Source organism: Semicossyphus pulcher, unplaced genomic scaffold (genome assembly GCF_022749685.1).
Source record: "Semicossyphus pulcher isolate SPU_LCO1_2020_fin unplaced genomic scaffold, fSemPul1.0.p SCAF_3, whole genome shotgun sequence".
In the NCBI taxonomy this organism is placed as follows: domain Eukaryota; kingdom Metazoa; phylum Chordata; class Actinopteri; order Labriformes; family Labridae; genus Semicossyphus; species Semicossyphus pulcher.
The window spans coordinates 1807651-1827192 of record NW_027211704.1 but is presented as its reverse complement, the minus strand read 5'-3'; the positions used below and the strand labels follow the sequence as shown (position 1 = coordinate 1827192).

The following is a 19542-nucleotide window of genomic DNA, read 5'->3' as shown; positions in this document are numbered from 1 at the left end:
ATGTTTTAAATAAAGCAGAGGATGAACATATATATATTAAAAGCTGACCACCAAAAAAAGTGATTTTATTGTTAACAAAAGATTACTTTATTGTTCATATTTAGTTTTGTCTTATTGCTATCTTTGTGTTTACTAATCATATTATAATTATAACCCTTTTTGACCCCTTTTTACCCTGTAAGATAAATTACTGCAATCACAGCGATATTATTATTATTTTTTTTTAAAGATTATGTTTTTGGGCTTTTTGCCTTTAATCGATCGGACAGCTGAAGATATTCAGGAAACGCCTGGAGGTAAGAGCGAGGACTGTAGCCTCTGTATATGGAGCCCGCTCTACCAACTGAGCTAAACCAGCGATATTAGAAACGCATAATAAAACTACCTGAATACTTCCATCCATCATCTACACCGCTTGTCCTGTTCAGGGGCACAGGGGGCTGGAGCCTATCCCAGCTGTCACTGGGCGAGAGGCGGAGGAGGAGGAGTCGATCACTGGGCAGACACATTTGACAAACATTCATGATCACACTCACACCTTACAGGCGGTTTCAGAGTCACTAATGAACCCAACGAGCATGTCTTTGGACTGTGGGAGGAAGCCGGAGTACCAGGAGGGAACCCACGCATGCACGAGGAGAACATGCAGACTCCACACAGAAAGGCCCACTACGTCTGAACCAGGATTTGAACCAGGAACCTTCTAGCTGTTGGGCGACAGCGCTAACATCTGCACCACCGTGCAGCCTACCTAAATACTTATTTAAGTGAATGCATATTACATAATGACTATAACCCCACAATGACTGAGCTGAAGTTGTCCTCTTTGCACACTAAACTCACTGCACTAATATAAACACCTCACCACTTCAACATAAACAGTACTGGATGATAAATTTACCTACACTTGAAGCTAAACTCTGATTCCTCTCAGCTGTCTCTTATTTATTTTCATTATACGTTCTCCTTTGTCGTCTGTCTCTGCAGCTACCTGCAGTCTAACAGCAGTAAAGACTTCCAGCGCTGCGTCATTGACATGTTGGAGGATGCAGAAATAGTCTCTACTATGTTGCTCCCAGGTTAGTACGTGTGTTAGTGAGTTGTTTTCCACGCCTACACGTAGTTTTAGTGAACAATGTGATGGAGAACAAGTGCTGCTGTATTTACACTTTTATTATCGTTCTATTTCAAGTGTTTGTCGGATGCTGTCTTTTCCTTCAGCTCCGTCTTTCTGTTTAAATATGTAAATGTCTGTCTGGAAAAACATCCTGGTATTTGTTCGCAGCAGCCAGGAGCACAGACAGCTTTGGCACATTAGACAAACATTTCTTGGCAGCCGAGATGATGCTAAAAATTCTTACTTTCCTGTCTCCCTGTGGCTCGTTGTCTCTGTGATCTGTCGTTTCTGTGCTGTGTCAGAGTCATTTGTGATCACACTGAGCTGGGTCACTCACACAGAGCATTCGAACCCCCCCTCCCCGTCACAAGCAAGTCCTCGTCTTTAGAAACATAGAGTTTAAAATGGTTTGTCCCAAGTATTCATGTCAGGGATCTACTTACATTCATTACACATTGCATGCTTTAAAATCCAATACTGACTTTACCTGCGTGTCCAGACACCACTAGTAAGCTGCCAATCATCCAGTGTAGCCTGGAGGTAGCACTCAATAATTCAACGTAATTAAAGGTGTTGTGGTAACGGGAAATTGTGCTTTAAAAAAACACTTTCCTGCTGTTGTTCATGTGTTATTCAAAATCCCTCCAGTGCTTTGAAACCATTATCTACAATAGGTTTTAATGTAATCGAGCGACGCCTGTGAGCTACTTCAGGCAGGAAACTCGAGCTGCACTTCCTCCCAGTTTGGCGGCCTATTCAAGCTGCGAGGTTTCCGGTCTCTCCCTCTGTTCTGTCAGTAGCCCCCTTTACACTGCCAGTTCAAGGCGGGATTATTACGCCTCTGTTACGTCTTGTCTTCTATGTAAAACTCACGGAGGCAGAATGGTGGGGCGAGCAGGTACCGCCTCTGAGTCAGCATCGGAGGTGGTAACACAGAGCCGGCGTGGCATGAGGACGGAGCTTTGTTACGGCGCTGAGGCGGAACTGCAGTGTAATAATAATAATAACTTTATTCATAAGGCACCTTTAAAAACAACAGTTTACAAAATGCTTTGACAGCAAAGCAAGCGAAGTGAAGCAGAAAACAAGCAGATCATAAAACCAGCAATTCACCAAACAAGCAAAGCACAAAGCCCAAAAGGCAACAGGAGAACCCGCACAAGGGGACTCAGCAGGAAGACGCAGAAAGAGTAGATAAAATAAAATAACTTAAAGAGATTAAAACCAGTAAAGGCAATAAAAACAATAGAAGAGCTTAAAGCAATAGGGGCAATAAAAGAGTGTAAAAAAGGGCAGTTGCCACCAGTTCTGCGCTCATACTTTCAGCCCCACCACCACCCCAGCATCCACCTGCAGGCTCCGTCTAGGGGGGTTTAAGATATTATCTCATCACTCCTCAAATTTCTGCATGTAGAATAAATCTGCAGCAGTGATGAGGTCGGAGCCTTGACGCCAAAAACAAGCTGCGTTCTGCTGCTGCAAGAAACATTTCAAACTATCGCAACCGTGAGTTGTTTAAATACTCGATGACTTTTGTAACCGACCTTTGTCGCTTTAAATCTGCATGGTCAACACTTCTCTCTAAGTAGTCTATAACATGGATTTGTGACCAGCATATACATCATTATTGGCCTTTAGCTACGCCTCTGTCGATCCTGCTGGCCAAGTGAATAACAAGATCAGTTGATGATGCAGTTCCTGCTCTGTGAGTCACACTTAGTCGTTAATTGCGTTGGTGAAATAGGCAGAAATTTGTTTACAACCTTAATCCTTCCATCTGTGGACATTATGGGCGCATTCAGAAGTGCTGAAAATGCCTCTGCTTATCGAGGCTGAAGGTGGTAAATGCTTTTTCTTCTTCTACAAACATTGGATGTTTCTGAATAAAAAATGTGAGCATATTTTCTCCAGAATCACCCGGCTGTGTTGTGCCGGCATGTTTGGCTCGCGCGGCACAGATCACGTTTGTGTTACAAAAGGTGTAAAAACACTAAATCTTTAATATTTTCTGTCTTCATCAGAAGATCAGCACGCAGTAATCCTTTCACCTGGCAGTGTGACTCCCATCTGACGCACGTATCTTATTTTCATCGTCACGTCATCGCCTCCTCAGCAGGGTTGATTAACACATGGCAGAGTAGCATGAATCACTGCAGCCCGGGCTACAATCATGACTCTTCTCTGGCTCATGTTGACATTTGTCGAGTTTGTTGCAGCCCTCTTAATATGCTTCAGACAGGATTGGCATTGCAGCCTGATTAATTACTATTTCTGCCGTTTTGCATCTGTTGCAGTCGGTGATTGAGCTGTGTGGGCTGCACGCTTGATGCTAGGTTACTGTGCATGGTTGTTTATTACACACATGTGACTGGCATGTAAACAAAGGAATTAGATATAGAACAATAAAAGTAGAAAGATGGATGTGAGGGGAAAAAAGCATTCCAACACTGCAGGATGATCCACTCGTCATCAACCGACTGAAGCGTCTCAGGGGTTTGATAACGACCGAAACAACAGGTGTGTTCGAGTACGGAGAAACCTAAAACATGCAGGAAGGAAGCTCTCCAGGAGCAGAGTTGGAGACCCCTGCCTTAAGGAAAATTTGTAGGAGGGGTCTCTGATTTTTATGCAGCTTTTAATGAATATAACACATTTCTAATAGGAGAGACAAACGTCTGCCACCACTCGTGAGTTTCCTGGCATTGAGGCATGTGTGAGCTCCTGTCTCAGTGTATCACTCTCAGTAAAATAGCTGTTAAGCTGCTTCCATTGCTGCATTGAGGCATCCCCTGTCTCTCTCACAGAGGGACATCATTAGTGTGTTACTGTGCTCTGAGTCTCAGATGAGTTTTGCTGCCATGGAGGCCACAATGCACTGATTGGGAGGGAGAGGACTTTATGAGGTGCAGATCAGAAGCTGGGGAAGGAGAGGACTGGCTGATAGAAAGATAAATAAAACATCCTGCTCCTATAGCTGCAGCTATAAGTGTCTGTGCTGCTGACGGTCACTGATCTTTGCACGGCAGCAGCCAGGTGTTTGAAGAATGTGGATATTCTATATTCATTTTTATTAAGTACAAGAATGTGCTTGCAGCTTGTGAGCGAGAGCTCTGAGACTGGAAAGGACACAAGGTTAAAGATACTTTTAATCATGTGGAGGATTTGAAAACAGTAGAAGAATGTGCACACGACCTCTGACCTTATGTCCTGTTTCTACACGGCTGATTTTCCTGCAGTCAGATTGCTTTAATTGCTGCGTCCCCGAAGGAAATAAACCATTAACACGTTGGTTATTTTGCTGATGGAAATGTTAAGCTGATAAATTTAGAAAATTGGACCCTGATCAATTTTAAATTAGATTAATGGCTTTTAAATGCACCCTGACGCTTCTCGTAGGAGTCATAAATCGCTGGGTTCTGCACTGGATTAATGTGTGCTGACCTAACTCTCTCTCTCTCTCTCTCTCTCTCTCTGTGTGTGTGTGTGTGTGTGTGTGTGTGTGTGTGTGTGTGTGTGTGTGTGTGTGTGTGTGTGTGTTTCCTCAGCGTCCTGGTGGATTATGACTAACAACTGAACCCAGGGTGTCACATCCACTGCCTACACTGTCACACGGACAAAGACACTCTGGCGCATCAACCCTCCCACCCACACGCACACAGATAATACATATACAAACACACACACACACACACACACACACACACACACATGTGGGAATTCAAAAGGCATCCATGTGTTTGAAAGCAACAGGAGACCGAGACAATGGCGTCATCCAGCTTCCTCCAGCCGCATCTTTTAATGTTCCTCTGACTGCGACTGCTCATTATTGTGCCGCTTGAATCAAAAGGGATAGTTGCACCCTATAGCTGATCTATAGACTTGAAAGTGACGGATTCTCTGCGAGGCTGTTTTATTGAAGGTTTTTTTTTTTAATAACCCTGCCTCTCACTTGTGCTATGGCCTCCTCTCTCATGCAGTGTTTGTCTGATAATTACGCCAGCAGAGAACCACCAAAAAAAGAGCAGATCCAGTTGGACTGGAAATAATCATGGCAGTGTTTTGTGCTTCTGATGAGTTGTTTACTGCTGAATACGATTTGGGGAAAGCAGAGAGGAAATGAAGGGCGAGCGCGGTCGAAACATGCATGCTGATGACCGTGAGCTTCAGCCACCTGTCCTGCCCGTCCTGGCTCTATATGCTGTATTATAAATCCTGTAGCACTGTTTTTCTTTCCCTTAGCTGTCCCGCTGTCACGTGCACAGAATGCCAAAAAGAGGTATGATCTAAAACGCTACACCTGCCCGACATTTCTCTCGTGTTAGATTTACCAGTGGTCAGTTATTTGTATTAGTTGCATCTCCTTAATCTTCAGTCTGAGAGACTCAAATGTAAAAGTCTTGCAAACATGTGTATCTATAAGGGAAATAACAGTTTGTGGGGGGATTTTATGGTATCACTAAGTTCACTAAGTTATAAAGAGAAGCTATATTTAATGTATCATGTATTACAACTGTAAATACGGAGGATGTATTCATATTTCTGTTGTGTTTTGGTTCAGTATTGTACGCCACCGACTGTAAACTAACTGAGAAGCAACTTTAATAAACCATTAAAGCTAATAATTGTTTGTTTTGACGAGTGAAAACGCCTCTGAGTAATTTTGTTGGACTCCGACTCAACCAGTTTTAAAAGCTTCTGAACATCCAGGGAGCGAGGCTGGAGGTATATTTGCCTTTTAACCTTGCGTTCACGCACATGATCGTCTCTGCACTACGTGTGTTACTGGAGGATACCTCTAGAGGGCACACCAGAGAGCTCAGGCCACATGCAACTACCATATGTGAGAGATGTAAACAACAGACATGGCGACACCATAGACTGTATAAAAAGATGGCCGACATGACAGCTCCCTAAAAGAGAAGCCAAACCCTCTCTATCGCCCCCTGCTGACTGGCTGCAGTATAGCTCATAAAGCCCGCCTCCTCCATGTTAACAGATGGGACATGAGTCAAACTATAAAATCAAAATACACGTCAAATACATTTTTCTCAAACATGGTTTCTGTCATTATAGTTAGTTCTTATCGTGCTGATTTATGTCCAAGTGTTCATTTTTATCACAAATTTACTTTTAATTAGTTATTTGATGCTGTAAAAACAATGATTGACAGCTCTGTTGACAAATCCGGCTCCTGCAGCCGATCAGTTCCTGATTAGCAGAGTGGAGGACGAACGGTGAGAGGAGACGTGACTAAAACAATCGCTACAGTCATTGAAGTTTCCATACCTTTGAACTTTAACCTCAGACCAACACAAGAAGCTGTTCTGCTGTTAAACACGCCGACGTGCGGGATCCTTGCTGTTGTTTTCGGTAAGTTAAGTGCATGTTTTGGTGAGCGGAAGTCGTGCGCAGCTCTGGCTTCAAATGACGTCTCCATTGCAAGATGGAAGCGCCCGTCACAGGGGTCTATTTTGGCTTTACTTTTGTACAATGAGAGCAGATGGAGACGCGTCGTCCATCTATATATACAGTCATTGGGTGACAAATGAGGAGCTTACTTTTATTTTTATTCTGAGCAGAAAAAGTGACAGCTTTTGTGTGTTTGGTGGACAGAACACACAGCCATGTGGAACAACACAGCGTCGGCACAGCCCCTGTCCGTCTCTCCAACATGTTCCTCCGTGCACGGACGCAACGCTCCCGGACTTGTTCCCATTTAGTTTTGCAGGTTTCCACGTCCACTTCTATCAGCTTGTTTTCAGAACTTTCTGCCCTTGTTGTCCCTGCTGCTGTGTTGATCCTGTCACATCCCCTCCGCCTCTATACTGCCCCTACTGTTCATGTGCAGACTGCACCTGGCGTTCACGTAGCGTTAATTTTTGAGGACATGCACAGCCGGCGCTCCAATCAGACGCATGGAACAGATTGCAAGTATATCTCCGGATTTAAAAGCTCACTAGAGTTTCTGAGTTGATTAAAAATCTCCTCCGGGTACATCACGGGCCGACACTTTCACATTCCTCGTTGTCATTTGATCCAGTGTATCAAAAAGCATTGATGGATTCTGCTTTGGCTGGATTCCCTATTACATCTGAGTTGATTGCACCACGCAGAGAAGTCTGAACCTAACCGGAGTAAGAGGTAGGAAGCCAAATAATCCAATAAGCAATCTGAGAGAAAAATTTCCTGAAGACAGCCTCACAATTAGGGATCAAAGAAACGTGTCCCTCCATTTCTGTCTATAATTGTATTCATGCGTTTCCTGTGAGCGCTCAATTCCCTGCAGACCTCTGAAATAAGAACAGCACTTGAATTTTATTTAAGGTTTCCGTGAATCAAACACGATTATTCCGCTGTGTGGGCAGGATGCAGGAGTCCTAGTTACAGGCTCCATTGCACCAGTGGTTCCCAAGCATGTGTACCTTTGCACTCATCGCAGGTTGGAAGTGAGTGGAAAGCTCTTAAATCAAACAGTGATTTTGGAGGCCTGTGGCAGAGAAACAGACAAACATAAATTCTTGTTATAGAAATGTTTCTTTTGTTCCCTTTGCTAGTAATCATCTCGCAGCCCTTTGTAGTTCGTATTTGAGCTGTGGAGCCGCTGCATTGCATCATACATCATACAGACGCAGACTCTTATGTCTCCAAAGGTGCAACAGAGGGGTTGTGCCACAAATGTACAGCAGCATACAAATGAACTGTTGCTGCATACATGCAATGTTTTCTGAACTGAACTAAGGGTACTCAGAAGTCTCAACAGAAGTCCATGTGCATGTTTCCTTCATCCCTCTTCACACGCTCTGCATAGCAATGAAAACAGCAGCCAGTATCTTGTTATGGCAGAAACACACGGCTGAAATTGTTTGTGTCCAATTTGCGAATTCAAACACGTACTCGCACGGCTGCCACATCATTGCACTGATTGCAGGGGCTGTGATATTTGATTGCATGATTAAGACCGGTGAATTGAAGCCAGTAACCACACCTGTGTGTTCCTACAACACCTGTTACTCATCAGTTCCTCAAAACACTGAGAGGCTAGGGTCATTACTAAATCTATTCCCAGAGCAGGAGAGGAGGGTGGGAGCTCAACAAAAGGACAGGAAACTAAAAGTTAAACCTTGTTGTTGCGGTTTGAAGTTTAATAATGTTTCCAGCAAATGTCACAGACTGGTGGGAAAGATTACTCGATATGGACGGATCATTTATGGATCTGCCAAAAGCAGTATCCTAAAAGTGTGCTACACAAGTTCTTACCATTAATGCAGCTGCTGGAAAACTGATTCAAACAAATAATAATAATAATAACTTTATTTATATAGCACCTTTAAAAACAAAAGTTTACAAAGTGTTTTGACAACCAAGCAAAACAAGCAGGAACAAGGCCCAACAGGTAACAGGAGAACCCGACATGGCCAGACACGAGACCGAGGGGACAAAGCAGGAAGTAGAAACAGTAAATAGAAGTAAAATAACTAAGAGATAAAAGAGAGGAAATGAAGCAATAAAAAAAATAAAAGCTGTAAAAGTGATAAGAGATAAAAACTGGTAAAGGCAATACAAACAATAAACCCGCTAAAAGCAACAGAAGGAAGTAAAGGCACTGAAGCAACAAAGGAGATTAAAGTAAAAGAAGCAAAAAATGACATAAAGGAATTAAAAGCAATAAAAATTGGAAAGTAAGAATAAGAATAATTGATGTGATGTTAAAGGGACGGTTCAACAGTTTTTCTGGTTGAGAGTTTGCTGAGAAGATCAGAAACACTCCTGTCTGTTAAATATAAGACAACAGCAGGAAGCCAACGTTCAGTGGGCCTTGTATGTCATCTGAATCCAGCGGGGGAATGAAGCCACGAACAATGAAAACCACAACATACAGAAGATAATAGATGTAAATACATAATTTGGTAACTGTTGAAAAAATGATGAGAAGGTATCATTACATTTAAAGGGCCAGTTTGGCGATTTTCAACCTCAGCCCTATCATGCTATCACGGGGAGCTAATGCCATTATGGTTGAAGAAAATGCAGTTTCTCTCTATGCCTTTGGAGGGCGCTATCTGCCTCTCCAACGGGCCCTGAAAAACCAGACTACGTAAAACATGTCATCAGGCGGAGGCCAGGGAGCTCGCTGAACTACACTTCCTCAATCCAGGACGCCGCCTCCGACGTCACGTCTCGTTCAGCATCGTCAGGTTTGAAATGTCGACTGCAGACCTGAAGATGTTTTAGATGATCCACCGGTATATTCTCGTCGTGTTTCAGATTCTGTCCCGCTCTGAGCCGTCGCCTGCAGCGAAACCGTAGTATCTCACTCCAGCGTCTCTCCCTGGGCCGTTCCTTTCAGAGGGAGGGGCGCAATGCATGCTGGGTGAATGTAGAATGGGCGAAACCACGAGCTGTTTGTACGACTTTCTCCAAAGCTGTGGCGCCAATTTCAAATATTATTGCTTCAATTGTGATTACAGAGAACACCAGCTGTGACTGAGAGCTGCTTTTTCCAGGGGTGAACTGCTCCTTTAAGACGAGATGAGATCAGAGTAGATAAACCGTTGTTAAAAACAGGCAGAAGGGAAATTCAGTTGCTGCAGAAATAAGTACAGATATATAAAAAAGTTAAATACATAACTGATAATGGTATAAAATATAAAATAAAAAATATATAAAAATTTGAAACTATACAATGTGCACTTGAAGTTAGAAGGTAAAGAAATAAAAGGTGTTACTGATATCAGCAGAGTCAACAGGTCTATCAGCAACCAGAAGACTTATAGATGAAGCTAGTCAAGCTATATAATAGGGATGGTTTTCCCGCTTGTTTGACTGTGTCCTGCCCTGATTGTTTTCACCTGCTCCCTTGATTGTCTCACCTGTGCCTGATTAGCCACACCTCCCAAGTTTATTTAGTCTTCCATGTCCCTGAGAGTCTGCTCCTTGCTCCTTCTGTGAGGTTTCCCTGCAGACTGAACCGATGTCTTCAGTGTTTTTCGTGGACTTTAGTTCTTTTGTGGATTCTTTCTTTGTTGGATAACTTGGTGAAATACCGACCTAAGCAGAGCGATCTGTTAAGAGCGCCAAATATTTGTAAATTAAAAATAGCGATATTTGGCGCCAGCCTATCGATAATTGTATCGCACGAGTCAGGAGGACGATATATTGTCGATATTTTGTCCCTCCCCGACCACATAAACTATAACGTACAACACACAGTATAATAAACACACGACTTATAGTTTGACTTCATTAAGTCTCCATCAGAACTGTGTCTAAATATAAACTTCACTTCACTGATAATAATTCATCTCCTGCTACAGGTGATGTTCTTCAAGCCCAACAGTGTGGACACAGTGTTCCACTGATTTATTGTCCATCTCTGAGATACAGCAGGGATTAACTCAGCCGCTCTGTGTTCTATTTCTGCAGACAATATAGGCTTCTGTGCTGCTGCAGCTGCTGGATGAGAAATGTGTATCCTGAAACCACCAGAATAATGCATTCCACGCATTATTCTTTCAAATACAACCCTGGAGCCTCTGGAGCTGACTTCTTCCAGTCACGTGTTCAGACATGATACAGCGACGCATGCCGATCTATTCAATACAACTTTAGACAGGCACATTTCTGTTGTCTGTTTAACAAGGTTGTATTTTCATTTTCTCATTTAGAAACGTGCTTTTCTCTGTGCTGCAAGTCTCGCTTCAAACCTTGTACAAGTATTTCAAACATACAGTTCTCTGAAAAACACCCCCACTTCTCCTGGAGCAGGAGAGAATAAAAAGTAGCAGCCGTTATTATTCTCTTTCAGGCAGGTGCCCTTGGCTCTGATACGTGCACACACATCTCATCACTTCAGAGGGCCATGGGTCAGGGCTTAGGTGGCAAAATGACATCTGTTGTCCTGTATCATTCCTCCCTGTTGCTGCTCCCTGGGCCTTTCTTCTTCATTGTGCTGAAGGCGACGCAGGAGACATCCAAAGTCAAAGCATGTGTCAGCTCCCCGTGTTTGTGTTGGAGGAATAAAAGTTGTGAATGTAGGGGCTGGCAAGAAACCTTGAAGAATGTCATCAACACAAAAGTGCAAGACGTTCTAAAAAATAATTTTCCAAGATGAGAGCGAGAGGCTGAAAAATAAAGCCTTCAAAGTGCCAAAGACTGCAGTTCTTCGAGTGGCCACTTGAGGCTGGCTCCAAAAGTGAGTCGACCCCCATTCAGCCCCATATTAAAACGCCTAACTTTACAGCTAAACATTTTTACAACCTGTCTGCGCTCACCTTACCTGGTTTGTTTGCTCCCTCAGTGTTTCTTATACATGATTTAATAGTGAGTGCCAGCGCAGAGGCAGGATTTGTGTTGGCTTTTCTCTGCAGAGAAGATGGCGGGCCTGATGAGGACAAGAGCAGTTATTTTAAGTAAAAATAAAACAGGTCTCGAGCGACCTCCACAAGCTCTCTTAGCTACTTTAGTTTAAGAAATAAATAAACACTGTCAGTTTCCAAAACAAATTGACTCTCATTCTTTCAGAAACATCATGATTGATTAGCTACTTGGCCAATTAGCCACAGGCATAGCCTGTTGCCTGCCAACCCCTCCCTGCTCTCCAGCTGCTACCCTCTCGTCCAAATATATTCACTTCTGGCTCCAAAAAACACTAAAATACCAAACTCCAGGCTTCAAAACCGCAGCTGACAAACCAACGGATGACGTTATGGTGGCTACATCCATTATTTACAGAGTCTATGGATCACAGAAGAAATATAAGCTGTGTCCCAATTCAGGGGCTGCATCCTTCAAAGGACGTATTTGAAGGCCGATTGCGTCACAGCGGCTTGTCGAAGGCTGTCCCATTCCAAAGGCTCCTTCAGATGCAGCCAACAAATGCGTCCTCCTTTTCCCGGGGCACAAATGATCCATCGGGTGCATCCACTGCGACCCAACGTATCCCGTGATTCAGACGAGACGGTGGTTTCTTAAGAGGAATACACTTTTTAACGTAAACGCTTTTATAGCTCTATAGCTAGCTAGCAATACAAATGTTAAAAAATGAAAGGAGGCTTGAAACAAATTATCTTTAAAATAAATGTGACGGTAGTTATGATGGCTAGTTAGCCAGCTAGCTACCTGTTGCTAGGCGACAGGAGTGGAGTAGGTGATGCAAGGTTAAGGGCGGGAACAGCTGGTGATGTAAACAGGAAATCCTCCGTAGACCGTCGGCCTCAGCGTCTATACAGGCTACAAATGACTCACCCACCGCAGCCCGCGTCCTTCGAAGGACACAGCTATAGTCTGATACATGACTCCAACAGGAGATTTTAAATGAGTATTTGGTTCACAAAGGTAACAGAGGCATTTTTTGTGGGTCTGAGACGTTCAAGTGCAGCTTATTTTAGCAGAAATCCAAAGACTGAGGGCCAAACGTGACAAAGCAACAGCTGTGGGTCTTTCCTCTGAAAGACTTAGTCACTCTTCCTTGTTGACTTAAAGAGACTTGGGTTTTGCCAGTATGCAGAACTGTACAGTTTATTGTGCCATGCTGTTAGTGTTCTTAACATCCAACCCACCGATGTTTTCTGCAGCTGTTAGGGTTGCAATTGTTTTGCAGAAGATGAGCACGCAACATTTCATGCAGTGCCTTCAAAACCAGCAACCCTAAATCACTCCTGACCTTGCAGAACATTAAGTGTTCGTAGCAGCATGCTGTCAAAACCCATTTACAAATTGTAAAGAGGGGCAGACAGGATGAGAGGGAGAGAGCAGGAGAGAGAGGACATGTCCGTAAGGAGACATGAGAAGATGTGAAAGATGGGGACAGAGACTTTATCGTCAAAATGGGTTTTCATTGTCTCAGGACGTCCAGCACGGGCGGAGGATGCAGCTCCATTGTCCTCTTCCTCTCTCTGTGATGATGCACTGTGACAGATCCTCCAACACTATCATACAATTTAAGCATCATGCTGAGCAGAGGTGACAGATACAATGTGAGCTCCCTGTGCCCCAGTACATCTCAGTCTGTTAGCTGAGTCACTTTGTGTGTTTGTGTTTCTACTTTAGACTTTGCTGTGCTCTTATAACTCTGTGGGGATATAACGCTTGCAATGTTGTATGTTTTTATAGGCCTGGTTTCTTGTTCATGCATTTAGCTTCATCGGTGTGCTAAGCTATTGGAGGGTGTGTAGCCTTTTAAGTGACATCTCTAAACAAATGTTTTATCTATTTCCCTGACATGTGTCACAGAGATCAGTGTTCAGGTGCTGTGATCCTTTGACTTTCCATCTAGCAAAGAAAAATATATATTTTATCCATCAGCCTCAAGTGTAATTTGTGGTGAATTACAATTATCAATTAATGTTAGCATGCTAAAACTAAAGTGGTGCATTATACGTGCTGTAACATCAGCATGCTAGGATTGTCGTGGTGAGCATTTTAGCATAAAATAATAATATTAGAATTTAGCTTAAGGCATGGTTATATCCTGTTGTGAACGACAGGAGGTAACGAAGTACAAATACTCTTTTACTGCAATTAGGTAGATTTTCAGGTATGCACTTCTTTAAGTATTTAGTTAACAACTTTTTACATTAACAGCCTACATCTTACAGTGAACATCTGTACATTATACTGCTTCATTTTCAAAACAAGCTCTTTACTGTAGCGCTGATGCATTTGAGGCGAATTATCTATTGTTTTTATTTTGTCTCATTGCGCCCCGGGGCTGCATGTGCAGCGGTTAGCGCTGTCGCCTCACAGCTAGAAGGGGCCTTTCTGTGAGGAGTCTGCATGTTGTCCCCGTGCATGCACGTGTTCCCTCCCACAGTCCAAAGACATGCTCGTTAGGTTCATTGGTGACTCTGAGGGCGGGTTCACACCAGCCTTGTTTAGTCCGACTGAACCGAACCCTGGAGCGTTTGTCCCCTCGGTGCAGTTCGTTTAGGTAGTGTGAACGCCGGAATGTGGACCAAACAACTGGACCATGGGCCGCTAAAAAAGACGAGTCTCGGTCCGGTTTGATTCTGGTGAGAACGTAAACGGACTTAAAGTAGGACCAAATACAGGAAACAAACATTAAACTGTGCATTGTAGTTTACAGGTGCTGACATTTGCAGAGACACGAGATGAGTAGAGGACAGACGTCGGGGAGCAATAAAATAGAAATATGGGCGACCAAACAAAAACGCTTGTGGAAACGCACGAGAACACGGAGGTGTTCAAACTGAAAAACTAAAGGAGAGAGGAACTGATCGATCTGTGGAACGGTGTCGCTTAAAGCAAAAAAACTCAACAACAAAACATGAAAGTGCGATCATGCCGAGTGTGATCGATCAGTGTGCTCTCTCGCTTTGTTTACTTCAGGGAGTTTTCCCACGTGGAAATTCTGACCAATCAGAGAGCAGTTTCCTCACGCATCTAAACTTTTGTCTGCTGGTAAAAGCTGCCGTGTGAACACAAACCGAACTCTTTTGGTCTTTGATCTTTGATTCAGACCAAACTAACAGACTTCAGGTGTGAATGCGCCCTATATGACCCCTAAGTCTTAATGTGAGCGTGAAAGTGTCAGCCCCTGTGATTGACTGACGATCAGTCCAGGGTGTACCCGCCTCTCGCCGAATGAGGATCGGCCCCAGCCTCCCCGCGACCCTGAACAGGATAAGCAGTATAGATAACGGATGGATGGATCATTGCACCCCACAGGCTGATCTCTACCTTCATGAACGGGACAATAACATACAAACACCAAGGTCTTGTCTTCTCTGTCTATCATGCATGTGAGACGTAACATGACAACGTTACAATATTCATCAGTTACATTTCTTTTGTATTTAATCTGCATTAACAATGGTTTAAGTTTAACAGTCTTCCATATATGACGTGGGTCTCAGGTGTCTTGTCCTTCAGAGTGATGCTTCTGACTGTCGTACTGTGAACACATTTCAGAGCCGGCACGTTTTCACTGATCTTCAGTAAAGAAGTGAAATCATTACTTCTTCTCTTCCCTTTCAGACTCTTTTCTTACATTAACATCTTTCCTTCTACTCGAGTAAAGAATGTGTGTACTTCCGCCTCCTCTCCTGTGGACCGTGTCTTTATCCTGTGTGCTTCACATCTCGTCTCTGACAGATACATCGCACTTATCTTGGTTTTATGCCTTCCTTTGAAACCCTTTGAACACTCAGCTTCATAAGACAAGTACTATACAGTTCAGACCTACATTGAATGTATTATTAACAAGAAATCCACTGGGTGCTTAGACTGTTTTCCAGTGCAGCTTCGATCTATTTCTGCATGTAATTCAGCTCCAACAGCTCTATTTATCTGCATATCATTAGTGTCCGTTAAAGCAGGAAGTGCTCTGCGGAGCGTATATCGTTTTTTCCTGTGATCAGACTTTACTTGTCAAGCTTTTGAGAAATAAACCAACCGAGGAGCTTTAATTAGAACCAAAGCACATAATCTATCAAAGGCCCCTTTACTAACGTGTCGATCCGCAAATCAAGATTCTCTTTCTGACCAATTAGAGCCGAGTACAACGATCACCTTGAACATTTCTTATAAGACAAATTGATGTGATGTGCTTCTTCATGTGTGCCACACGTGCAAAGACATGGAGGAGAATGAAGCTTGTCAAAGGCTCACAGTCATCACTGAGTCTTCTTTAAAGGTCATGCAGATATCGCCCCCTGTGGGAGAGTGATGATTCATAAACAAATAACCATTGACGAAAGACGTTGACAGAGATATATAGGCGACGAGACAACGTCAGAGACCAGATGGGTTTCGGTGTGTGTTGCAGGAATGATTCACCTTTTGTCAGCAAAAGTCGCTGATATAAAACACTGAAGAAAAAAGTGAGAAAAGAGGAGTGATGGAGAGAATATGTTTCTCTGCTTTGCATACTGTAGCTTGTTTTTTCAGACACCACGAGAGGAGCTTTGAAAATAAGGGCGGAATACAGTGACCTCCATTATTCAGCCTCCAGCAAGAAGCTGGGACAGAAACCAGGATTATAATTAAAGCAGTCTCTCTGCACAGTTATCACAACAGTGTGTAGCAGCGTTGGTGCCAAAGGAAGTGGCTAACCACACGCTGAGACGCATGCACAGATCAACTCATGCACACAACACCTGTGTTTGTTTGCTGACTCTGCTTTTTCTCGTCTCTCTGCAGATGGACTTGTGGAGCAAAAGTCATAAAAATGAAGACAGAAATATCTTCCTCACTGCAGAACAGAACAAAAGATGAAACAGGAAGTTCCGTATTGTCTTACTCACAAGCCTATAATGAAGTCCTGCCATACAGATGCTTTAAATTACCATATAGAAGACCACACTGTGAAGTCTGACCACTCTGTCCGTGCAGCATCCGAGCCGCAGTAGGAAACCACTCAATATCTCATCTGCAGCACAAAGCAAACGTCACGATCCTGCTTCCACACGGGCTCCCAGATAAACAACAACACCGATCCCGGCTCACACGCTGACACGCGCAATTATCTGCAGACAACAGATGAGTCACGTCTCATTTTTAGATTGACGAACAGTCAGTAAATGCACTTTATAATCACGGTCTTTAAATAATCAGGGCACGCAGCAGAGACAATGCTGTTGATAGACAAACAACTGTGGTTGCTTGTATTATCAGTCATTGAGAAACACACACTTGTAGTGGTGTAATGTAACTATATGTACATTAATGTAATGTGCTAAAGTCAAGTTGGAGGTTTGTGTACCATTTTATGCTGCATGTATCTGTTTCTACTTCAATACATTTGAGAGTTTTAAGCTATTTTGCAGATTAAAACATGTGATGACTTCATCAGGTGTTAGGCATTGCTGTACATAAACCATCCAACAGTATATAAAGTATATAAAGTAGTTGTGACAACAGTAGGCAACATTATTTCTTAAGAATTTGGTTAAAATAATTTAATTTCCCTAACAACACTAGATTGAAATGATGGGTTAGCAGAGTTAGCTTTCCACGTAACTATCCAATCACAGCGACTCTGCACAAACTAGCGTCATCCGGCTTCTGTGTGACTTTGACAGACGTTGTATCAGTCAGGAGCTTTGGCAACTCGTGGTAAATTTCCTGTACCTCCTTTGCCGACAACGGCAAATACTGCTAAAGAAACAAAGAAAAGGGAAGGCCTTGGAGGAGAAAGAATCTACAAAGAGAGCCCGAATTAAAAAGAGGGATCAGACGAGTGGGAGTGTACGGGGCTGAAGAGCGACACAGAGGTCGCCCTGTTCCTTCTTGACAGGTAATGGTAACAGCTAAAGGTAGCACTAAGCTCCAACACCTAGAGGTGAAAAGGTGGTCCACACCAAGAACTATAATGATAACTTCAGTAGTAGTCTTTGAATAAACAGCATCTCTCCTCTCTCTCTCTTTGCCTCAGTGCTGCAGAGAGACGCACCGCACAACGGCTGCGCGGCACGCACCATTACAAAATGCGTGTGCATGTTTGGTGTCGAAGGTGATACAGAGACGTGGAATATTTTTTACATTGGAATGTCGTGTTGCTTCCTGCCACTTTAACTAACTGTAGCTGCGCTCAGTTGCACTCCAGTACAACTTGAAATGAACAGGACCAGAACATGTAGACCTCCTGGTCAGTCATACAGTTGGCTCTTTACCGGCAGCTAACGCAGCACACTACAAAAGGACAACAAGTCATTTTAGCACACAAGCTAGTTAGCTAGCTGGCTAATTGTACAAATTTGGATGTTTTAGCACTTAAACATTACAGTAACCCATTCAGGGCTTATCTCATCAATATTTCCATAAATCACAGGGCGTCTGAGTCCCTAATATGTACATTCATACACAGTATTTGTAGGCCAACACAGTGCTGCACTCTGCAACTCACCTTGACCATATGTGTCAGTAGCTTGCAAAGCTGCCACTCGATTATATCAACTGCAACCGGGAGAGGGCGCCCTTGAGCCATACATCCACATGAATGCATCTCACAATATGGCGAGTGGAATAACATTCAATATAAACTCTGTTGCATAACTACAACAGCAAAAAGCAAGTGGTACATTAATGCATAAGTAATCACAAACCAGTTACATACTGTATTATATAACTGTATGAGAGGGCACTCTCTGCGTTATGAATACTTTAACTATTGATACTAAAATATGTATAATACTTACAGGCCTTTACTGAAATGTCATTGCAGTACTTTTACTTATAAGTCTGAATATCTGAAAATACTTTTATTAGCAATTTAATGATGTAACAGTAATTTCATGGTGCTGATGTTTGAGTAAAATAAATTTTCTTCTTAGACTAAATAAAGTTTTGTTTCTGTAGAACAGAAGATTTCATGTGTGAGGACTCAACAACAAGTCAACCACAAACAGGATATTCTTAGAAGAGATGAAAAACAATGACCCCTCACTTTTTAAAACACAGCCTACACTGCCACCTCGTGGTCAAACGTGATAATACATGTTCCCACTGCCTGTCGGCCTGTTCGCATTCATACTTTGCTTCTTAGATATAAAACACAGTGAGGTCTAAAGTAACTTTGGAAGTCAATAACTCCTCCAGCCACAGTTCGTTTAGACATTCAATATGAAAGTGTAAAATATTAATTCACTTCAGAGGTGGAAAACATTATACATTATACATTCAGATTAAATCAACCTCCAGGAGAGCCTCCTCATTACTTCATACCTGAATTCAAAGACGCCTCCTGCATATTTTATCAGCAGTCACTGAATGATTCACAACATTATGCAGACAAAGAGGAGGTGAGAGTCGCAGACCTCCCAGTTTGTGTCGTAGAGAAAGTTTACTGAAGAAGCAGGGACACCTTGTGGTCAAAGATCAGATTTATTATGATGAGGAAAAAACATTTATTTTGTCTGGTTGTGAAACCCGGACAGATGCAGGCTTTGGGTAGAAGTCAGTAGAACTTTTCATTTTAAAATCACGTCAGAATCACACTTTCATAGCCTGCTGAGGGTTTCTGATCAATTAGGAAAAACACCAGAATTTATTATCTTCCATATGAAGTAAGACTTATATGTGCATAGCTTTTATATTAAACTTACGAGTTCGGCTTTTAGATGCAAAATATTTTCTGCAAATCAAATTTTAACAATAGTTACTCACAGCCGAGTTCTTTGGGAGTTTGTTCAGGGTTAGAGGCACAGAGGAAGTCACTGCCTCAACCAGACCTTTGAGTTAAAGTCGCACTGTAAGGGAATAATGAAAGGTCAGATGGTATCAGGTACAGCTGGTCTGATAAAATGCAGTGTTGCCCTCGGTCATGGTGCAAACGAGAAATGTAGTGTAAACAGGATGGGACGCGAGGCATGATGGGATGTGAGGCACTACAATATTCTCTGGGCGTGCTTTGTATCTGTTATAGCCTGTTCTTGAGTGTAACTAAACTAAACTAAACTAAACTCTGA

At 42.8% G+C, this 19542-nt stretch overlaps 1 protein-coding gene across 2 annotated transcripts in view; it reads left to right on the top strand.

Moving 5' to 3' along the window:
- Positions 1 to 5752, top strand: part of necab3 (N-terminal EF-hand calcium binding protein 3) — a 48144-nt gene extending 42392 nt beyond the window's left edge. For both annotated transcript variants that reach the window (XM_069678265.1, XM_069678263.1), the window contains exons 12-13: positions 988 to 1079; positions 4663 to 5752. In XM_069678265.1, the coding sequence (XP_069534366.1) occupies positions 988 to 1079; positions 4663 to 4691 (121 nt within the window). In that variant the 3' untranslated portion in view covers positions 4692 to 5752. The remainder of the gene's footprint in view (positions 1 to 987; positions 1080 to 4662) is intronic.
- Positions 5753 to 19542: the final 13790 nt, after the last annotated feature.